Source organism: Nothobranchius furzeri, chromosome 3 (genome assembly GCF_043380555.1).
Source record: "Nothobranchius furzeri strain GRZ-AD chromosome 3, NfurGRZ-RIMD1, whole genome shotgun sequence".
NCBI lineage: Eukaryota > Metazoa > Chordata > Actinopteri > Cyprinodontiformes > Nothobranchiidae > Nothobranchius > Nothobranchius furzeri.
Genome location: NC_091743.1, coordinates 44,803,812 through 44,827,562, shown reverse-complemented (window position 1 = coordinate 44,827,562; position 23,751 = coordinate 44,803,812). Strand labels below are relative to the sequence as shown.

The 23,751-nt window shown below is 44.4% G+C and overlaps 2 protein-coding genes across 3 annotated transcripts; one reads left to right on the top strand and one right to left on the bottom strand.

Annotated features, from left to right (window-relative positions):
• Positions 1-91: 91 nt before the first annotated feature.
• On the bottom strand, positions 92-18,907 carry trnt1 (tRNA nucleotidyl transferase, CCA-adding, 1). Of its 2 annotated transcripts, none has more exons than XM_015959915.3 (8): positions 18,779-18,907; positions 18,452-18,578; positions 16,780-16,973; positions 14,323-14,461; positions 9,584-9,710; positions 9,316-9,509; positions 8,405-8,658; positions 92-872 (listed from the first exon to the last, which is right to left on the bottom strand). In XM_015959915.3, the coding sequence occupies exons 2-8, from the start codon at positions 18,576-18,578 to the stop codon at positions 627-629; spliced, it is 1,281 nt and encodes a 426-aa protein (XP_015815401.3). In that variant the 5' UTR covers positions 18,779-18,907; the 3' UTR covers positions 92-626. The 2 variants fall into 2 exon arrangements, with proteins under 2 accessions (XP_015815401.3, XP_054604683.2); XM_054748708.2 differs by having other exon boundaries at positions 18,775-18,846.
• Positions 18,902-21,943, top strand: arl6ip5a (ADP-ribosylation factor-like 6 interacting protein 5a). The gene is made up of 3 exons (XM_015959916.3): positions 18,902-19,144; positions 20,922-21,139; positions 21,262-21,943. The coding sequence occupies exons 1-3, from the start codon at positions 18,966-18,968 to the stop codon at positions 21,435-21,437; spliced, it is 573 nt and encodes a 190-aa protein (XP_015815402.1). The 5' UTR covers positions 18,902-18,965; the 3' UTR covers positions 21,438-21,943.
• Positions 21,944-23,751: the final 1,808 nt, after the last annotated feature.

Here is a 23,751-nt window from a genome sequence, read left to right as displayed (position 1 = left end):
AATGAGAAATCTGTTGAGCTGTTGCAAACGCTGAAGCTCCGAGGAGGAGAGGAGCTTTATATCATCCATGCAGAAAGGAGGGGCAACCTCAGAGTGGACAAAGCACGCCCAGAACAACACTTTAATAAACATTCAGTTCATTATGCATAACTGGTCATGAAACAAACGTTCACTTTCCTCTTTTCAAAATAAAAGCTAAATAATTGGTATTAATTACATGGATGATGCCCTAAATGTTTGTTCTGTTCAGTTTGAGCCGTTTTAACAGATCCTCCTCTAGAAATGACCCACATGGAGACACATGCTGCCACCACATTTAAGTCAGCCAGATGTTGTAGAAAATGGCCGTCCTTATACTTACATTACATAATTGATGAAATGTAGCCTTCAGATGATGAAAGCTGGAATGGAATTCTCAGTGTGCACGTCTCACTTCTGTAGTCACTTCCTGTTAAATCTGCCGTTTTACTTCCACATGAAAGCACATCTGTTTTAGTTCCTCCATCTTTAAATGCTTGACTTTCTTCACAAATTCTGTCTGATCAAATAAAGACTAATCATGGTTTACTGGAAACAGTGGTTTGAGTCAACATGGAGCTCTAAGCTTGTGGATTTATTTGACCACGTTAAAGCTTCACATGGCTGAGAAGTTCATCTTTGTCCATCTGGTAGCGGCTTTTCTTCCAGACATCACGGAGCTTCTGTAGAGCAACACCAATCTCCTTTCCTGAGGCGATTCCCATCTTCCTGAGGTCATGGCCGCTGATGGGGAAGTGAGGGATCGACCATCTGTGGAGCTCTGAGAGCAGCTTCTCCTCTCCCTGATACTTCAGCAGCTCACACACTTTGCTCTGAGAGTCCAGCTCCCGGGTCTGAGAAGACAGAAGGTAGAAGGTTTAGATCCCAGTGAGACCTGGTAACTCTGGTAATAAAGATTTCTTAGTCTTCCAGAGCTGCTGGAGGTTCCGAGTCATCCAGGGTGTGGCGATTCGAGGTAGTTTAACGGAGTACAACAGGATGACCTCTCAACTGATGCAGCTCCACAGATGAAAAGCTAAATATAGTTAAAAAAGAAGCCCAGCTTCCTTCTGATCTTACTGGGATCATCTCCCTTCCTCTCACCCTGACCTGAGCAGCTCAGTAACAAACATTTACACCCAAATCAGAACTGAACCATTTGGTTTTTGGTTCATTCACAGCCTTTTCCCACTCCGATAAAACTTTACGGTAGGCTTTGGCGGTATTACCGTATACAGCTGGTGTTGAAAATTAGCAACGGTGTTGGTTCCAATTCTGTCAAAAACAATAAATAAATAAAAACTGTATGTAGGAGGCAAAGATAATAAAACAAATGCATCTTTTTATGTAGAAAACAGATGCACTGTTGAATTTTCAGGTTTACTTAATTTGTTTAAACTGTTTTGTCCAAATTTTAGCGATGTTCATGAACGTGACATCATCACACGGGGAGATCAATGGCAGCTAACACCACATAACTGGATGTCTAAAAAGAACACAACTTCTGCCGCTTGGGAGTATTTTGGGTTTGAAGCAAACGATAACGGAGAGCCAGTAAACACAGATGAAAACAGAAGACGACCGTGAAAAATGCACGAACCGAAGAGCAAACTGGTGCTGAAAGAGCAGCCTTGTTTTTTGGGACTGTTGTTAAAGGGGTACGATGCAACTTTTTCATTTCTTAAGTCATTTTCCTGATCCAGTATGTGCTGAAATGAGTTGGTTGTTGATGTGGTCACATATTCAGAGTTTCTTTATCTGGTTTGTAAAAAATGGGATGAAGCCATTCACATATTTCTTTTTATAGTAAAGTCAGAAGTAAGACTTCGCTTAACTCTTAACAAAAGGTTGTGAGACTCCATTTCTACCACTTTTTTAACTCTGAACTGCTTCAATAACCCAACATTCCCTCCAATCTGACGGCCAATCAAAACAATGGAAGACTGGCTATTCGCCCCGGCTTTTGCTGCCGCCACATGCCGCCTACCGTGTGTCAGGTTATCAAAGAGATAGCAAAAAGTTTCGCTGATTGCGGTCGTCTGTCGCCTCCCATGCGTGGAGCCCATAATGGTGAGAATTAAACAGGGATGCTCCGAATCAGGTCCGATTGTGTGACCGGATCGAAATCGGGTGAAAAAGATCAAATTTAACAGACATTACTTTTTAAATTCATCCCAAGAAAGAAACTTTAGATTCATCAAGGTCCTCTACATTAGTATTCTTCATTTCAAAAACAACAGAATCAGAATAGGTGTATTGCCATTGTCAGTGAACAAACAATTCACAAACTAGGAACTTGCTTCGGTACTAATGTGCTACATATAACATGAATAATAAGATTAAAAATAGAATAAAATAGAATAAAACTAGCATAAAACTTTCAGCTATAAAAAAAAAGGCAGGTAATGGTAACGTGGTCGATAATGTGACGCTGTGTCAAGTACAAAAGACCAGCATGGTTGTGTGTTTATAAGCTGTTCACAAGTCTAACGGCAGATGGAAAGAAGCTGTTCTTATGGCGGGAGGTTCTGGTCCGGATGGACCGTAACCACCTGCCTGAGGGAAGCGGCTCAAAAAGTCTGTGACCCGGGTGAGAAGGGTCAGCTGCTATCCGACCTGCACGCCTCCGAGTTCTGGAGACGTACAGGTCCTGGAGAGATGGAAGGCTGCAGCCAATCACCTTCTCAGCAGAGCGCACAATGCGCTGCAGTCTATGTTTGTCCCTCACTGTGGCTCCAGCGTACCACACAGTGATGGAGGAGGTGAGGATGGACTCAATGATGGCCGTGTAAAACTGCACCATCATCTGGGCCGGCAGCTTGGTCTTTTTCAACTGACGCAGAAAGTACATCCTCTGCTGGGCTTTTTTGATCAGGGAGCTGATGGATGGCTCCCACCTAAGGTCATGTGTGATGGTGGTTCCGAGGAAGTGGAAGGAGTCCACAGTGGTGATGGGGGTGCCCGTCAGGACGAGGGGGAGAGATGGGGCTGTGACTTTCCTGAAGTCCACAATCATCTCCACTGTCTTCTGAGCATTGAGCTCCAGGTTGTTGCTGCTGCACCAGTACACCAGCCGTTCCACCTCCCTCCTGTAGGCGGACTCATCACCGTCAGAGATGAGCCCAACGAGGGTGGTGTCGTCCGCAAACTTGATCAGTTTAACGGAGTCATGGCTCGAGGTGCAGCAGTTTGTGTACAGGGAGAAGAGCAGAGGAGAAAGTACACAGCCCTGTGGAGATCCTGTGCTAATTGTCTGAATGGTGGAGACATTCTTCCCCAGTCGCACGCACTGCCTTCGGTCCGTCAGGAAGTCAGTGATCCACCTGCAGGTGGAATTGGGTACGTTGAGCATGGAGAGCTTGTCCTGGAGCAGAGCAGGGAGGATGGTATTGAACGCAGAGCTGAAGTCCACAAACAGGATCCTAGCGTAGGTTCCCGGGGAGTCCAGGTGCTGCAGGATAAAGTGGAGGGCCAGGTTGATGGCGTCGTCTACAGACCTATTGGCTCTGTATGCGAACTGCAGAGGGTCCAGGAGGGGGGAGGTGAAGGACTTGAAATGAGGGAGGACCAGGCGCTCAAAAGACTTCAAGACTACAGACGTAAGCGCCACAGGCCTGTAATCATTCAGTCCAGTGATACGGGGTTTCTTAGGGACAGGGACAATGGTGGACAGCTTAAAGCAGGCTGGAACATGGCAGGACTCCAAGGAGATGGTAAAGATGTCCGTGAAGATTGGAGGCAGTACCTCTGCGCAGTGTCTCAGGGTTGCGGGGGAGACACCGTCCGGGCCAGGGGATTTCCGAGGGTTTTGCTTACGGAAAACCCTGAGCACATCCTTTTCTTTCACTGAGATGGCAATGGAGGGGGAGGGGTGGTCAGCGGGGACTGTACTATTCACAGTGGTGAAGGTGGTGGGGGAGGCATATGACACCAGAGTGGCTGAAGAAACCTGTGCAGTAGGGGGTGTGGGGGATGGGTGTTACACTTCAAACCTTGCATAAAAGGAGTTGAGTTGTTCAGCCAGTTGTAGATCGTCAGCAGCATGTTGGGCTCTAGGCTTGTGGTTGGTGATTTGCCTGAGCCCTCTCCAGACAGAGGCGGTGTCATTGTCAGAGAACTGCTCCTTTAGACGCTTGTTGTACCGAGATCTCGTCTTCTTCAACTCTTTTGAGAACTGGTACTTAGCGCCCATGTAGCTCTCTCTGTCCTTAGCTCTGTGGGCTGCTTCTTTCTCCCTCCTCAGCTGTCTCAGTCTGGGTGTGAACCAGGGCTTATCGTTGTTAAAAATGACCCTTGTTTTTGTTGGAATAATGCTGTCCTCACAGAATTTTATATATGACATCACAGTGTCTGTATAGTCATCCAAGTTGTCTGTGGCAGATCCAAACACGATCCAGTCTGTTGTGTCCAGGCACACGCGAAGCTCCTCCACAGCCTCGCAGGTCCATTTCTTAGAGGTCCTCACTGCAGGCTTAGAGAGCTTCAGCCTCTGCCTATATGAGGGGATGAGGTGAATCATGGCGTGGTCTGAGAAGCCGAGAGCAGCTCGCTGCACGGCTCGATAAGCTCCACTGACTGTGGTGTAGCAGTGGTCCAGCGTGTTCTGCTCTCTTGTCGGGCATTTAACAAACTGTTTGTACTTAGGCAATTCCTGGCTCAGATTTCCCTTGTTAAAGTCCCCGAAGATAATAACTAGAGTCCGGAAAGGTCTCTTCCACACTTAGGATCTGCTCTGCGAGCGCACGTTGAGCCTCGTGCACGTCCGCGCTCGGTGGGATGTAAACAGCGGCCAGAATGAATGAAGCAAACTCACGTGGGGAGTAGAATGGCTTACAGTTTATGAAGACGAATTCCAGGGCAGGAGAGCAGTGCTGGGAGATCACAGTCACATCCGAACACCAGGCATTGTTGATGTAGAAGCAGACACCTCCACCTTTTGTCTTTCCTCTGGATAAGACCCGCTGTCTGTCGGCGCGGAGGAGCTGGAATCCCTCCAAATGGAGCGCGCAATCCGGGATCTGCTCGTTGAGCCACGTCTCCGTGAAGCATAAGACAGAAGAGGAAGAAAAGTCTCTGTTCTGTCTCATCAGCAACGCCAGTTCATCCGTCTTGTTGCTAAGTGAGCGGACATTGGAGAGGAAGATCCCAGGTAAAGGCGTACGTGAGCCGCGTCTTCGTAGACGCACGAGCACTCCCGCACGTTTCCCTCTCCTACGGCGTCTCACTTTCTTAATAAAAAAGTGGACCAAATCCTCCACACTCACTAAAAAAACTGGAAGTAGGTCCGTCGGTGTTGATTTTCTGACGTTTAGAAGCTCTTCACGGGTGTAAGAGCACGCTGACACACAATTTACAGACAAAAACAAACAAAACACGACACACGTTAGCACCAGGGTGTCCTTCCTCGGCGCCATCTTGGTCCACAACTTGAGGTACCCCGGGAATTCACACACCATAACATGTAGCAATTGGCTAACACAGAGCATATTTGTCAGCGCAACTTGGATGCATTTTCAAACAAACAGCAAAGGAAGTGTAATGTGTGCAAACTGGGCATTTAACGTGGTGAAAGTGTTTAGCACGTTTCTGATGCGCCGCCTTAAAGAAACTGACCCTGCTCAGTTCGCTGCAACAATTCGGATGAGCCAGCCGACACAAATCAAAGATGCATTAAAAAGTCAGGTTTTGCAGCCTCCTTGTGTCGCAGTATGATCTGCTTTCACTTCAACTTTACACACACAGCAGCACTGCGGGTGTTTTGTAGAAAAGAGTGACCCTATTGCTGACCAGCTTGTGGCGTGCCATCCCTGTAGCTCAAAACAGCTGTACACCGAGTAAACGAGCTGAAAATGAGTGACAAGGCCACTTTTACATACATTCTTAAAATTAACATGTTTCTTATGAATGTACTCCTTAAACAGGTGATGTTTTATGGCAAATAAACTAAAGACATGACAAATACAGAAAGAAAGAATCACATTAATGGTTAAATAAACTTAAAGGACAACTCTAGTGTGTTCTCCTTTTATCTTAATGCATTTCTGAAGTATCTGATTGGGACTCGGTATCAGCAGATTCTTCCAATCGAGAGCAAAAAGGCGTGGTCGGAACATCCCTAGCATCAAACAGCTGGAAGCAGTGTTGGGAGTAACGCCGTTTAAGTATAACGGCGTTTCTAATGGCGTTCTTTTATAGGTAACGGAATAATCTAATTAATTACCTTTCCCGCCGTTGCAACGCCGTTACCGTTACTGGGGACGGAACGTTGTGCGTTACTATGTGCTTGTCGAACGTTGAGCAGCTGCGTGAGGCTTTCTGACCGCCACACTTCAGCTGCAGCCAGGGAGAGAGAGGTGTCGGTAACGCACTTACAAACACGATGATGATTGGCCGGGTGGGCGGAGACCCTCACGGTCTCAGTCTCTGCATTCTGTAGACACAACGGGAATAACTCTGTTTAAAATAACCGCGTTAATAAAAAATATTTCTTTCTGTAACGAGCAAACTAATTAATTACGTCTTCTTTTATCAAAACGTCGTTCCTGTTACTGGTAAGGAAATGCGTGCAGCAGCGAATCTGCGGGTCTAGACTGCAGCCGTGCCCTTAGCGTGACAGCGGGACGTCCCGAAGGTCCGCTCACCTGTTCACCGCTCAGACGTCCTGATCTTCTACCTTCCTAGATCATCAAGCTGTAACCTGTTTCTGATCATGTCTTTAGTCCCGCTGTAACACTGATGCATCAGTCTCAGACGGCATGGAGCTCAGGTGTTATCAGAACTACCTGTGTGTGTTTACCACCCAGCTTCAGCTCTTCTGTGGTTGGGTCTGACCCACGTTAGTAAATGTAAGTCCTCCATCAGGCTTGTGCCTCTTCTAGTGTCATTTTAAAGGATTTTATTTATTTATTTAACCATTACTAGATTACCAACAACAGAAACGCTACTAAAAAGACACAATTATGTGAAGCTGGAAAAATTAGAATGCTGTGCAAAATTACATTTATTTCTGTAATTTAACTAGACTGAGAGACCATTTAAAGGCTCGGGAACCTTTACATGTGTTTCTATTTGCAATTTTAAATTTTAGCTGATTGGGTTTTTGTTAAATATCACACAGTGACCTTTTAATAGTCTAGATTAGTGTAATGCTCCTGTTAGTAGTTCCTCCTGTTAAGTGCTCATTTGTTTAACTTATTCAGGTTTATATAAAACATTTGGACATACATTTTATTATGTTCCAGTCATTAGTCATTTATATTTTACTATTGTAGTAATTCTTGCATTCTTTAATGAAAAAAGTAACTAAGTAGTTACTTTTGTTGGTAATTAGTTACTTTTATGATCTTGTAACTCAGTTAGTAACTGAGTTACTTTTTTGACAAAGTAATCAGTAACTATAACTAATTACTTTTTTAAAGTAACGTTTCCAACACTGGCTGGAAGTAATGAATTATCAGAAATGTTGAGTTTATCATTAAACACTTGTGAAAAGTGATGACGACAGTGAACCGCTGTTAAAAAGCTGTTGTCTTGTGTGTGTTTGGGTTGTGATAATTACACAAACCCCCCTTTTACTGACAACACTGCCACCTACAGGACTTAGCTTTTTCACACGTCAGCCCTGCTTTTAAACCGTGCTGCCACACTAACAGCTAGAACATTAGCTGTTGTTAATCCCACGCTGAAGTCTGAGTCACGGTTCATCACAGCAACAGGCTACAGCGGGTATGTCCCGGGTGGCCCGGGGGACATGTCCAGCCCTCAGGCTGGTTTTTGTCCCAGATTAAATTTCCAGAATTCTGAGATTCTCTCTCCAGCAGGTTGATGATGTAGACACACGCTACATTTTTATCTTTAGATTATCACTAGCGTGCTGATCATAGACCTAGTTTCAGTAAAAATACATTTGTGAGGCCCACGAGGACTACTGCCCTTATAATAGAGACCTTTGTCTTTCAATGACCCACACTTGTACAGCAACTTTCAGTCAGAGGACACCAAAGTGCTTTACACTACAGTGTAACACACACACACACACACACACACACACACACACACACACACACACACACACACACACACACACACACACACACACACACACACACACACACACACACACACACACACACACACACACACACACACACACACACACACACACACACACACACACACACACACACACACACACACACACACACAGGGATTGAACCAGCAACATTCCGATTACAGGACAACCTGCTCTCCCTCCTGAGCTACTGCTGCCCCAAAAGTATGGACACACTAGATTTTAAAAAAGTGACACCGGAGTGTCTTATTAAAGGAAAACTGAAGCTTTTTAGGTCAAATTAATCATGAACTCTGTTTCCTGGTTTTGACTCACATCAATAATGTAGTCAGTAAACGGTTTGAGGCCGTCTGCTCCTTCCTGATCCCTGCAGAGCTCCCGTCTGTGTCTGATCAGGAACAGAGCCAGGGTCTTCTCCTCCCGGGACACCTTCAGTCGGATATCCATCTTCTCCACCTCCTCCGTAGAGTGGAACAGAGCAGCCAGGATGGTCATGGCCTTGGGAGAGAGGTCTTTGGCGTTCTGCCACACACGCTTCATCTCATCAACGTCGCCATCAGGGGGTAAACCTGAGGTGTAGCAGCCGCATGGAAATGAGCACAATAGACACGGAAATGTCATTTTATGACCCAGAGAACAAATCTGAACTAAAACTAAAGCAATGCATCTGGATATCTGAGATAAGTCACAAGAAAAACTGAAATGTCGTTTCCTTTAAAAGACAGCCGTTAGAGACGTTTAGGAAGCAGTCAGCTGGTGGAGCTCCGGGTCAGAACCAAACAGTCCCGGCTATTTCCCATCAGTGGTTAATGCAGGAAACTGAAGTCTAACTGCACATTTAATATTTCATGAAGAACAGCTAAAAAACGGTTTCTAAGTGAACTTGGCCTTTAAAAAGGTCGTCTCTGAATCCAGCTACACCCTACCTTCTATCCTCACAGCTTGTATACTCTGTATACATTTGTTTCCCCATCCATCCACTTGGTATTTTTTTCTATACCGTCTACCTCTACTCTGGACACCAAGTTCGTCTCCCACAGCTAAAAACACAAGACAGTGGGAGCAGGGACCAAAAGGTGCTCTGATGGGTGGAGCCAAAAGCTGCTGATTGAAAGCGCTGCGGGGCTTCTGTATTTTAGAAGTAGCGTGCAGCAGCATTCTTTAAAGCTGGTCATACATCTCTGATGAAGTATTGTGTCTAAAGCCCCGCCTCCATCATGTCTCACCGATGTACCGAGCCAGGTCCAGATCGTAGATCAGCTCCAGCAGATGAGCAGCGTGATTTCCAACCACAATCTTCTTCAGCTCCATCCAGATCCTCTCTCCGGATATAGCTGCCAGCCCGCGGCCATGTTCTCTGATGGCAGCCAGCGTCTCAGACTCGTGGTCGTCGGGCTTTAAAGACACTCGGCCGTAGAACCTGTGGTGAAAGGAGAGGGTCGTGATTAAGAACAACAACAAACAAGCAGAATCACTGCATTCCTGGCAGCCCACCTAAAGTATCTCAGGATCCTCAGGTAGTCCTCTTGGATCCTCTGTTCAGCGCTGCCAACAAACCGCACTTTATGGTTCTGGAGGTCTTCGTAGCCCTTAAAATAGTCGTACAATGTTCCATCAAGCCCTGCAAGGAGACGATCCCAGGGAAATAATCAATAATAATTAGGAATGTGTGATGATGAAATTATGGCGATTCGATACGCATCACAAAACAGGGAAGATACAATGTATCACGATGTATTGTGATGCATTCAGTCAGAGGTTATTAGTGACTGTTATTGGACTGAATTATTGTAAGAAGATTAAATAAACAGCCCAAACTGATACTTGGCATGTTTAACATGAAGTATCTGAATCATAATAGAGAGCCTAAAGCTTGGTTTATGCTCGACACATTCACTTTCTGCGTGGTGATGCGGCTCGCGGATGGAACGCGCTTCACAACTTGCAGCTTTTATGGTTCATGCGGCTTGTCTCTGCGGTGAGCCAATATTCTCCCAAACTGTAGGGGGCAGCATGGAGCTCTACGGCATGCATCCAACACTACACCATAGTACAAGTAGAAATTACTGTTGTTTACAACATGGCATTCCAGCATTTTTAACAGCGTCCTCTTCTTTTCCGACAGTGCGAGCTATTTCTCTTCAAGAACTATTAACATGTTGATCACGGTGATCTCTGAGAGCTGAAGCATACAAATGTCTGTATTTACGAACCTCTGCCATACCAGTTCTTGCCGGTCCGCCATGTTTTTCCGCGTCCATCCATCCGCGTGGTTAGAAATTTTCCGAGGTGCGCGTTGCGGAAATTCTGGGCCGTGCGGAGGCGCGGTGGAGGGGCGTGGTAGTTAAAATGACGCAACTTTTCCGCGCGGAGCCGTGCGGACCTCGCGGGCGCGTCAAGCATAAACCAACCTTTAGTCTTTCCGGTCGACTCATCAGTCCCCATAAGAATAAGAACGAGGCTAAAAGAGCCGTTTTCTAACCCGCTTTGCCTTAGACGCTGGATCACACAGGTTGTACTGCAATTTAAATGAAAACTAATGATGGGTGTTTCAACCACGCCTGCCACGTACTTTGAGATTTATCAGCTTGTAAAAGTTCGTAATTAGCATGACTACACACCAGCTCAGGAGGTAGAGCGGGTTGCCTCATGATCGGAGGGTCATGGGTTCGACTCCAGCTCCCACCAGAGGTATTCTGCTGTTGTGTCCTTGGGCAAGACACTTCACCCAACTTTCCTGTGTTGGTGGTGGTCAGAGGGACCGATGGCGCCAAATGCAGTCTTGCCTCTGTCAGACCGCCCCAGGGCGGCTGTGGCTACAAAGTAGTTTACATCACTGGCAGTTAGGGCTGGGTGATATGGCAAAAATAGAATATCACGATTTTTCCAATATTTTATCACGATTTCGATTTTATCACGATTTTTTATCCATGAATAGCATAACTTCAATTGCGTATTAAAGAAGAGAAACATTGAATAAATAAACATTTATTCATATTAGGGATAATCAACACAGTGCTAACACACTTATATTTTAAACTCACACCAGAGATGATAAAAACCCTGAGAGAAACAATTACAAAAATCAGTTTTTCTCGTTTTTCAAGTAACTTAACAAAAATTAAAATTGTAAACATATTTAAAGTGCAAACATGTCAATTGCAAACGTATTGTGCAAACATTAACTTGTTCTAAATACTATGTAGCTCCCAGTTGCTCATGTAGTGGATAGTTAAGCTCAAATACGGCTCTGATGTGTGGCTGGACCAGAGATCACTTGTGGTAGCAAAAAACTGGGCATTCTGAATATTTTCTGCAACTCTCACTTTGCATTCAGTGTACATGCGTGGAATGGCGGTGTTCGAAAAATACTTGCGGCTGGAAAACTCGTAGCGCGGATCCAACGTTTTTATCATGTTTTTAAATCCCACTCCTACTGTTCGCACGGGACACAAATATTTAACCAAGTGGTACGTCACTGCATCTGTCACGCTGTTCCATCGTCTGCTGTCTCTGTCGTAAGGAGTGAGTTTTGTGAGTGTTTCTGTTAGCGTTTGCTGCCTGGAAGAAGCACTAGCCGCTGCAGCCGCAGGCTTTTTAGCTTTAGCTGCCAGCTGGCTCTCATTGTATTGTCTGGGATGCCTTCTTTTCAAGTGATTAAACAAGTTTGTGGTGTTGCTAGGGCTGTCACGGTAACCGCAAAAATGAAATATCGCAATATGAAGAAACCCACCGCGCTGCAACATGGGCCACCGCAATTACTGAACGTGATTCAACTCAATGATGCATGTTGAGAAGGATGGCTGCACTGGTATCAAAACGAAACGTTACTTCGCTCCTTTGGGAGCACTTTGGTTTTCAGTACGTCAGCTGCTGCGCAGCCAGAGTCCTTGGCCGAGACAGAGCTGCCACCAGTGGCAAAAAAATAATAATAAACGCTCGGAGACCTGCTGAAGTCCCGGACAAGCACTGCTTCTGCAACCGTCCCGAAGAGAGCTTGAGCCGAGCTGGAGCTCACTCGCTACCTGCAGGAGGAATGCATCCACCCTAAAGAAAACCCCCTGACATGGTGGAGCAACAACCGGGAGCGATTCCCTTTGCTCGCCAGTCGCACGCAGGTACGTGTGCGTTAGTGCAACGAGAGGGGTTTCAGTGTTGCTGGAAATGTTGCCACCCCTCCCAGATCCTCTCTCAAACCATATATGGTTAACATGCTGGTTTTCCTTGTGGGTAACAAGGACGTGACCGAGCTATAAATCAGCTCAACCGCTGCAGCAGTCGAGGGTTTAGCCGCTGGAAAAGCTAACACTAACTTTAGCTAACCTTGCAACACTATACAGGTGCTGGCCAGTAAATTAGAATATCATCAAAAGGTTGAAAATATTTCAGTAATTCCATTCAAAACGTGAAACTTGTACATTATATTCATGCAATGCACACAGACCAATGTATTTCCAATGTTCATTACATTTAAATTTGATATTCATAAGTGACAACTAATGAAAACTCCAAATTTGGTATCTCAAAAAATTAGAATATTCTGAAAAGGCTGAATATAGAAGACACCTGCTGCCACTCTAATCAGCTGATTTACTCAAAACACCTGCAAAGGCCTTTAAAAGGTCCCTCAGTCTTGTTTTGAAGGCACCACAATCATGGGGAAGACTTCTGACTTAACAGCTGTCCAAAAGACAATCATTGACACCTTGCACAAGGAGGGCAAGACACAAAAGGTGATTGCTAAAGAAGCTGGCTGTTCGCAGAGCTCTGTGTCCAAGCACATTAACAGACAGGCGAAGGGACGGAAAAAATGTGGTAGAAAAAAGTGTACAAGCTCTAGGGATAACCGCACCCTGCAGAGAATTGTGACGACAAACCCATTCAAAAATGTGGGGGAGATCCACAAAGAGTGGACTGCAGCTGGAGTCAGCGCTTCAAGAACCACCACGAGGAGACTCATGAAAGACATGGGATTCAGGTGTCGCATTCCGTGTGTCAAGCCACTCTTGAACAAGAAACAGCGCAAGAAGCGTCTCGCCTGGGCCAAGGACAAAAAGGACTGGACTGATGCTGAGTGGTCCAAAGTTATGTTTTCTGATGAAAGCAAGTTCTGCATTTCCTTTGGAAATCAAGGACCCAGAGTCTGGAGGAAGAGCGGAGAAGCACAGAATCCACGTTGCATGAGGTCCAGTGTAAAGTTTCCACCGTCAGTGATGGTGTGGGGTGCCATGTCATCTGCCGGTGTTGGCCCACTCTGTTTCCTGAGGTCCAGGGTCAATGCAGCCGCCTACCAGGAAGTTTTAGAGCACTTCATGCTTCCTGCTGCTGACCAACTTTATGGGGATGCAGACTTCACCTTTCAACAGGACTTGGCACCTGCACACAGTGCCAAAACCACCAGCACCTGGTTCAAGGACCATGGTATCCCTGTCCTTGATTGGCCAGCAAACTCGCCTGACCTTAACCCCATAGAAAATCTATGGGGTATTGTGAAGCGGAGGATGCAATACGCTAGACCCAACAATGCAGAGGAGCTGAAGACGACTATCAGAGCAACCTGGGCTCTCATAACACCTGAGCAGTGCCACAGACTGATCGAGTCCATGCCACGCCGCATTACTGCAGTTATTGAGGCAAAAGGAGCCCCGACTAAGTATTGAGTGCTATACATGCACATTCTTTTCATGTTCATTCTTTTCAGTTGGCCAACATTAGAGAAACAAACATTTTTTCATTGGCCTTTAGAATATTCTAATTTTCTGAGATACCAGATTTGATGTTTTCATTGGTTGTCACCTATAAATATCAAAATTAAACGTAATAAACATCGGAAATACATTGGTCTGTGTGCATTGCATGAATATAATGTACAAGTTTCACGTTTTGAATGGAATTACTGAAATATTTTCAACCTTTTGATGATATTCTAATTTACTGGCCAGCACCTGTAGATGGTTTTCTGTGTGGCTGTATGTGTTTATGATTTCATGGAAAAGTCAGCGATTGTTCATATGTTTATGATGTACATTAATGATTGTTTCAGATGTTGTTGAGGTTTTGTGCACGCATGTGTATCTGCTAGTGTTGAAGGTGTTTTAGAGAACAATAGGTACGCATGACCACTTCCTTCATAGCACCCTCAATAAAAAGACTAGCTCCTTCATAGCACCTGCAGAAAAAAAATTCTGGAGCCGCCACTGCTTCACGTAGAGTAAAGATGAAAAGAAAATCACCTAAAAACATTGAGTTGATGGTGAGGTCTCTCCGCTCTGCATCTTTCTGCCAGTCGGTGGTGAACTCCACCTCCGCATGTCGTCCGTCTGTCTGAACATCTACTCTCAGAGTGGTCACCTCAAAGTTCTCATTGAACAGCTGAAACATGAACAGATTGATGAGTAAAACCCAGACAATGCAAAAGGCCCATGTAGGTGACATGCTTCTATCGTGGCTGCAGGAACTGAAGTGGGGATAGTCCCAACCCACCACCCCACCTAGTGGACACTTATGTTGTCTGAAGTCTGTTGCTTATATGTTTGAGGTGTTTTTTTGCAGAGCAAAGCTGTCCTCCCGGTGGAGGGTAACTCTGAAGTGCCTTTTTTTCCCTCCACCTGAACCAATCCTCATGTAACCCTCTTATCTCTATTAAGGTAGCGTGACTCAGGGTTGCAAATGACCACAGTCACCAATTCTTGTCATGTGTCTTGCCCATATATGTCTGATCTCTGAATTGTGTGAACTGAAACTCTAATTTCCCTCTGGGATTAATAAAGTATCTTTGATTTGATTTGATTTAATGACTTTAGAGGAGGAAATGTCTGATTTACTGCTCCTCTCACAAGCCTCTACCTTCTTAAAATAAAACAACCTTCAAGATTTCTTTCTGAGATGAATTTCCACCTCGTCAGCAGAAGGAATGAAGAGCAAAGATAATCAGCGGCAAAGAAGAGGCATGAGAAAAGCCTCCTGTGTCATCGCTGAGTCAGCAAGTGATGCTTTTCATTCACATCTCAACTTCTGATCGGACTAATTTGAACTGGAAAATAAAGAGTTGGTCTCACAATTTAAGCTTTTTATTTTGTTAAGACTGGTGTTTATGAAGTTTTTCTTCTTTTGTATGAAAAATAAATAAATAAGATTTCTCCACAGAAAAGCTTCACATTTTTATAAAGAACAGGTTATTTCTGCTCGGCTCAGATCAAATTCACTGACTACATGTTCAGTATGACAGCTTTAAAATTAGGGATGCACCGATGGATCGGCATTTGAACGTAATCGGCCGATAGCACCCCTATCGGTTTTGATCGGAGTTTTCAAAATAGATCAAAGCAGACCGATGGGTAGGGTTGTCACGGTAACCAGTGTAGCGGTAAACCCCGGTAAAAAAAAAGTTGACAATAATAATAACCGTCTTGTTTTTTTAAAAAACTATATTATCTTGGTGGATTACCGTGGCTGCGGCGTAGGCGCGGTGACCCTTACCAGGCACCGTATCATCTGCTGAAGTTGCCGGCGGCACATGCGCGCATTTTTGTTTACAACCAAAACTTTCTTGAAGCTAAAGCTGAAATAATGGCCAAAGGAGGAGACGGCAGCGCTCAGGAGGACATTTATTATCCCTCAAAAAAGACAAAGTGGGAAGTACGGGCATTTTTTGGATATTTGAAGAATGCCGAGGGACAGTTGATGGAAGACGGCTATCCTGTTTGCAGCATGTGCAGAAAAAGTGTCTGTGAAAGGCAGCAATGCTTCAAATCTCATGACACATCTGCGTGACCATCACCCACAACTCTACAGTCAACGCAAGGCAAGCTAACGTTAGCGTTTTAGCTAAAATGTGTGATCCGAAGATAAAGCAGCCGCAGCGCCGCCACCTGCATATAAACCGTGTCGCGGACACCCCCATGTTGAAGTGACGCTATGCATTACGGGGCTCCCAGGGGCAGATAAGAGTTGGTCTCTCTCCGAGAATAATTATGAATTTAACAATGATTACTGCCTGATGACATTTTCCCACATCTGCAAAGCTCACTGGAAGGACACAAACCGAGGACGATATTCTCCTGATATAGGGTTTATTACTCAAGTAAGGGTAAAAAAGTATCTGATTAGAAGGCTACTTGAGTACTGAGTATCATCTGATCTAATATTTTTAAAATGATGACATCAAACAGACATAAAATAAGAAGTTATGGGCAAATATTGCTATTTTAAAGACTAAAGGGAAAAAATGTAAACAAATAAACAACATAATTACAAAATAACACATTTTAGGCAAAATTTAGACAAAAACTGTGGACAATATTTCCTGACTTACAGGGTTTATTTAATTGTGTGAAAATGTAGCACGTTTAAAAAAAATACTGTGATAATACAGGTAACCGTGGTAATTTTGGTCACAATAACCGTGAGGTTAAATTTTCACACCGTGACAACCTTAATACAGACCATTTTAGATTAGGTTACATTTCCTTTATTCCCAGATTATGTAGTTTGTAACACTCATTATAATGTTGTAGAAAATTTCTGGCCAATCCACGTGATCGGTATCGGTGATCAGCATTCTTTGATATCGGTATCGGTGATCGGCAGCAAAAAACCTGATCGGTGCATCCCTATTTAAAATAAGATATCTAGCAAGTAGATGTGCCCGCTTGTTCTTTAATCATTGTGTAAGAACATTTTCTTCTTACCCGAACTGTGATGGTGCCGTGCTTCTCTCCTTTATTGTTGATCATCCTTAGCCCAGCGTTTTGAAACATGAGCTTCATCTCCTCTGGAGTCGCTGTGGTGGCAAAGTCCACATCCTCGGGCCGCTTCCCAGACAGCAGGTCCCGCACAGCGCCGCCAGCTATCCGCAGCTCATACTGCTGCTTCGCAAACAGTTCTGGAAAAGAACAAAAACATGCGATCAGTGGACACCAGAAATATGCCAGTTGGGAGTTTTTTTAATCATAAGATATATAGATGTGTTAGCACCTGCTTATATAATTAAACCTCATTAATATTTTCACACCCAAAGCTTTCCCTGGCAAGTATATATAATATATAGTCCTGGGTCTTCTTTTAGGCCTCCTTCCGGTTGGACATGCCTGGAAAACCTCACCATGAAGGCATCCTAACTAGATGCTCCAGCCATCTCTACTCTGAGCCCCTTCCGGATGACCGAGCTTCTCACACCATCTCTAAGCCCAGACACCCTACAGAGAAAACTCATTTCAGCCGCTTCTATCCGCGTTCTCATTGTTTTGGTCACTACCCAAAGCTTGTGACCATAGGTGAGGACAGGAACGTAGATCAACCGCTAAATTGAGAGCTTTGCCTTCTAGCTCAGCTCTCTTTTCACCACGACAGACTGGTACAACGCCCACATTCCTGCAGACTCAGCACCAATCAGCCTGTCAATCTTCTGCTCCATCTTTCCCTCACTCGTGAACAAGACACCAAGATACTTAAACTCCTCCACTTGGAACAGGACCTCCTCCCTGACCTGGCGACGTCATTCTACTCTTGTCTGATTCAAGACCATGGTCTCGGATTTAGAGCAGCCGATTCCCATCCCAGCTGCAAACCGCTCCAGCGAAAGCTGGAGATCACAGTCCGAGTAAGCCAACAGGATCACATCATCTGCAAAAAGAGGAGACCTGATCCTTAGGCCACCAAAACAGATCCCCTAAACTGCACCTAGAAATCCTGTCCATAAAGGTTATGAACAGAATCTGTGACAAGGGGCAGCCTTGGAGGAGTTCAACTCCAGTAAAGGACAAAATATTAAATCTTAATTGAATCAGATCCGGGGTGGGGGGTGGGGTGGGGGGGGGGTTATAATATATATATATATATATATATATATATATATATATATATATATATATATATATATATATATATATATATGGGTTAGGGTTGTACATATATAAAACATATTGCAAGTTCCACTTTATAGAAATTAAAACATTAAAAAACTCAGCTTGCAGAATTTCAGTCCATACAAAATTTGCTGATTTCAGAAGTGTAAATCGATATCGGCCATAACAGTGATATTAATATTGGATATTCACACAAACCAAATCATATCGGTGCATCCCTAACACAAATACACACACCCGCCATCTCAATGAAGACTGACCGATAAAAAATACTTTAAAAGCAGGTAATGAGTTTATATTGAGAATCTATTATATACATCTGTCAAAAATAACTTAGAAAACTGTTGGATTCAATATGTAGCTTTCATGTGCTTCTCCAGTTTAACTTACGTTACAGCAAATCAAATTCACCACTTTACAATCAGTAGCACACTTTCCAGGTCTCTTGACTGTCAGATAAATAAATGGCACCACCATTAAAACGTGTGCATGTCACCTGCTAGTCCATTCAGTCCCTCTGTAAACAGAGACTGGAACTCGTTGGTCTTCAGTCGCATAGTAAAGAGACTTCTCCAATAACTTGTTCTATTAACCACTGGAACTCTCAGCAGTCTGCTCCACATCTGCAGAAACAAAGCGCAGAAACCAGTCACCTGTTTCGGTTTGAGTCCACCAGCGTGTACTCGAGAGCTAGCTGGCTAACATGAAGTTAGCTGCTGTCTCCGAACACCTGCCAGTGTAACCAGCATAGGAACAGTTTCTACACCAAATAAAAATACAACAAACAGAACTATGCCACTTTGGAGAACATTAACGTACGTACAGCGTTGTTTTAATCCATCTTCGTTCTAAGCGTTGCTAAAATAGCTATAAACACGTGCGCAGGTTGACCAATCAAACAGTTTCGTCGGACTTTAAGGCGGAGTTTAATGATCGCGCGTTGTCTCGCGAGACTTTTCTCAGAAGTTTCTTCCTCTGGTGTTGGTGTCAGAGGAGTTAGCTGGGCATAAATGGCTAAAGTCGAGTTAACACCACTCAGAACATGGGACGACTTCTTTCCCGGTTCCGACAGGTTCGCTAAACCGGATGTCAGAGACTTGGCGAGATGGAACAACAGAATTATTAGCAACCTGCTTTATTATCAGACAAACTATATGCTACTGGCCGTGGTTGTTTTCCTTCTTGTCGGGTAAGACGTCACACAGCACCTGGTTTGTGTTGAATGGTGGTGTGTGTCATACGTATCTGTGTTATTTAACCGTGTTGCTCTGAAGTCGGTTTTAACCTACTTAGAAGCAGCTAAAGCATACAGGATGCTAACTTAGCTGATGGTGTGCTGATCTTTAGTGTTTTTAATACAAATTTGTGACATTGTTTGTTTTGATAGCAAGAGTCAAAATCTGTCAGATCTATCAAAAATTTGTTAGGAAATTATAAAATGTAAAAGTCAGAATCATTTAAGAGGACCTGTCTAACAGCGTACAATAATTAGATCAGCTCTGTGTTCCAGTTAAAGCTAAAATACGGATGCTCTGTCCTATCTGGCAGCTGAGCTGTTTGACATATGATCAGCTCTTTGTTTACCAATGATAAAACAGCTGCTGCCTCATATTACAGAGGAGACCAACAGCTGGAAAGCCGCTCAGGGAGTCCATCCTGACTAGCGCCACCTAGGGAGCAAAGCTGAACTTTGACACATTTTTGTTTGCTTGTTTCCTAAAATCATGTGAGTTTTATCCAGTGTGGCAACAGCCATCACGTTAACGTAAACACTCCTCTCTGCTTCAACGTGATCAGAGAAAAATAACACCTGACAGTTTCTCTGAACTTGGTGCAGAGGACGAGAACTTACCTGTGCTGTAAAAAAAACCTGTCAAAAATGGTTCTGTTGTGATGTAGGTTACACACCTTTGGTGGAGAGCTTTGTGTATTGTCAAAAAACTGATGATGACGGTTAATGTCGGCTCTACTTTTTACTGATAAACATAAACATCCATCCACCCGTCCATTTTCTTACTCTTATATGGAGTTATTACAAGAGAGACTAGGACCTGGGTCAGGGATCGTGTGGTGAAGACCGGGCTGTTCTGAAACCACCACCACACGATCTTCTGCCATGTCCTTACTGTTTACACCTTTTGTTGTTAGCTGCTACTACAGAAGCACAGCTGGTGCAGATTTAACTCACACCAGTTAACCTTCATTTCTACACATGGGAATAATGTTCATTTCATTTTCTAAGTGATCTCAGATCGAAGTTTCATCTGTTTACTTTTTGTTCACTTAAACGTCCCAGACCTTCAAACAAATTTCTATATCAGACAAAAATAACATTAGTAAATCAAAATGTCGTTTTCAAATGACTTTATTTGTTGAGTTAACAAACCTATACATACTAACCCGGCTCTAGGTGAACCCCTACTGAATCCAGTTAGTGAGAACTCTAATCCCCGTGGAGGACTTTAGTCCCACTCTTCTTTTTTGAATTCAGCCACACCAGAGGGGGTCAGCGTGAACAGTCCGCTTTAAGGTCAGACATTCTCCTTCAGGATGTTCTGTTAGAGAACATAATTCACGGTTCTATCACTTAGAGAGTCACACTTTTCACATGGCACCAGATCGGTTTGGATGGATTGTTGTCTTCCCTAGATAAAATAACTGGTTGTTTCAGCTACCGAATGGCTTTTCTGACACCTTGAAACATTTTAAGTGTGGAAAAAAACAAGAAACTTATATGGAAGTGAATACTTTTCACCACAGCTTTTATGGTTAATTAGCTTTGTATGTATTTTTATTTAACCTGTAAAATACTATCTAGTACTACCTGTAGTACTTGTGTCAGACATTTAGTCCTGTTGTTGTTATTCGTCTTCTGACCACTAGATGGAGCCAGTGACCACACAGGACCAGAGAACGGCTCCAGGTGGATCAGAACATGTTTGACCCAAACCGCTGTCACCCTGCAGGTTTCTGAACCCCCTGGGGATGATCACAGCCCTGGCTGTGGTATCGGGGGTCTTCATGGGTTCAGTGTGGGTCGGAGAGAACAGAGCTGTGATCAACAACTTCAAGAGGCAGAACCCCACCATCTTTGTGATTGCTGTCATGGTAGCCAGCTACACGCTGCTGTCCATGCTGGGGAGTGTCATGATATTCATGTATGCAATCATTCTACCTCTGGCATGTAAGACACACACACGCACACACACACACGTTCTGATCCCTGCAGCAATGACTTTATTTATGGTTTTGTTTTTGCCAAATATTCCAAACTTTAGCATTTGTGTGTTTCCGTCTGTGTTACAGCGGTATTTGCACACGCTTCCTTTCGCCTTCGCAACATGAAGAATAAGCTGGAAAACAAGATTGAAGGCGTGGGACTGAAGAGGTCACCTATGGGGATTTTGCTCCAGGCATTGGGACAACAAGAAGAGAACCTTCAGAAGATCCAGAACCTTCTTGAGGCTAAACTAAACGAGTGACTTCTCTGGAAGGAGCACGTGTCGATGTATTGGGCCAGTCGTGACTTCATTCTCTGCATTCTGTCCTTAATCTTTAGAGTTTTTCTCCACCTGAGGGTTTCTGGTGACTCTGCTCAGGACTTGTCGGCACACTGTCTCCCCCCTTCAGTGGCTCGGGCGTCTCGGTGCTGCCTCCCTTATCTCTGCTATGCTGCTATGCAACAGGAGTCCTGTGCAGCACATCTGCAGGCTCCTTGTTGATGAAATCTGTGTTTAATCAGCCTCAGAACGCCGTCTGCTCTGCCAGTTTGCACTCAATCAGCACAAGTGTTGCCTCTTAACAAAGACTGAAAAGTGCATGCTCAGCCCCCGTTACTGCCAAGACTGGATCGTTTCAAGTTTGTGGATCTCTCCTTCGGTTTACTTCAGTCCACACGTGAACAGGAGCACGAACTCTGACGCCTACAGGGACGAACAATTCTCTGATCGTGTCCGAATTTAGAATAAAACGTGAAACCAACATTCAACAGGAGTGTATCTTTGTCTTTTCATCATCATACAAACATTTACACGAATGAAAAATGGCTTCCCTTTTCATTTATCCTCCTGGCAGAACGCAGGAGGCCCACCTCCCTTCATGTGAGAGGTCTGAAGATCAGCCAAACTAATGAAACACCATCGTGGGTCTTGTGCAGGGCCGTTGGTGTTGGGAATGACTTTCATTTTTATTCAGAATGAGTTGTTGGGATTTTTGTGTTTGCTAATGTGGATTAACTGTGGCGGCCATGTTGAATTGGGTTGACCGCTGCAGATGTCCCATCAAATGAAGAGAGACCTTCTCAGAGTTTTATTAAAATCCACCCAGTGGTTCGTTGGATATTCTCCTGGCGGTCACAGTAACACTGCAGATCCATCTTTACCTTTGCTTTCCGGTAGATAATAAAAATGGCCACGAGGAGCTCTTTATAACTATTTCCTGAGTTCTTAGAGTAGATATCAGATCGCACCACAGCTGGATCTCACCCTCCGAAGCTCACTAACCAGGTTCAGAAGGTGGAGCGCGGTCCGCCATTTTTAAAATGGGTCAAAAGGCCATGTAAGTTTGGTCATTAATTCTGCCGTTACCATTTATGGAGTCAATCCAAGTCAAGATGGCCCCCACCTGTAATCAAGATAGCGAGTTTTATCGATACTGAGCTGAAACCCGGCGTCATGTTCAGAGAATCACTACCTGGATGTGCACGATTCGGTGTCTGATCACACACAATGTTGTTTAACCAAGACTTGTGTCACTTCTCAATGGTAGACGGTCTTAGCATGAAAGACAGTGGACGATGTGGACTTTACACCCCCATTACCTCCAGCTGACAGTGCTAACGCTCATCTCTCCTCAGAAGACACTTGAGCTGTGCTTTTATGTCACAAAAGCACCAAACTACAGCTCAGCGTGCTGAAGTACCCAACCCAGCTAGAGCTCTGTTATTGAGCCAGAATCCTGCTTTTCAAACCTTTCTAGGCCTTCAGGGTTGCTTTTGTAGGACCTGCTGATCGTGGTGGAGCATTCAAACGAGATGTTTTATTGTAAAAAGGTAGAAACACAAGTTAATTACATAAAGTCAGCTATGAAAAAAGCTGATTATGTTTAGTAACAGTCAAGCAGAACAAATGGCTTGATCTGCGGTGGAGATGAAACTATAAATGTGGTTCTGGTGCCATAATGTTATCCTGCTCGTCTGAAGAGTTCACTTAAACAAAATGATCCGACGGTCGTGTCAGACACGTCGGGTTGATTATATCCTCGGACACGGTTGTTCACCGTTTCTGTCTTAACTAGCTAACGAGCTGCAGCACGTCACTCCTCTGGCCTAAAGTGATTTATGCCCTCTTGCTACAGTGCCTCCTCCTCCTCATCATCATCTTCATCTTCATCATCCATATTGTGAAACAAAGGGGTGGATTTGAGCACCGCAGCAGCAGATTCAAGGGCAGTCATGTCTGAAGACACAGTGGAAGCCCTTGTTCCTTCTGGTGCAGCTGCTGTATGAACCACATCAACACGTGTGTGTGCTGCTGCACTTGCAACAGGTGTGTGTGTGTGTGTGTGTGCTTTGCCATCTTAACCCTCTGAATTAACTTGGTGGTGTAAAACAAAAACAGCTGAATGTGTCAAACTAAGTATTTGCTGCTAACCTGCTCTGCTCATGTGAGGAGTGATTAACCATGCATTGCTGAATTTTGCTCTACACACACACACACACACCCACACACACGCCCATGGTTTGCCTGAGAACCTTTGGCTGACTAAGCTGCTCCTAGAGCTCATAACTCAAGCAGC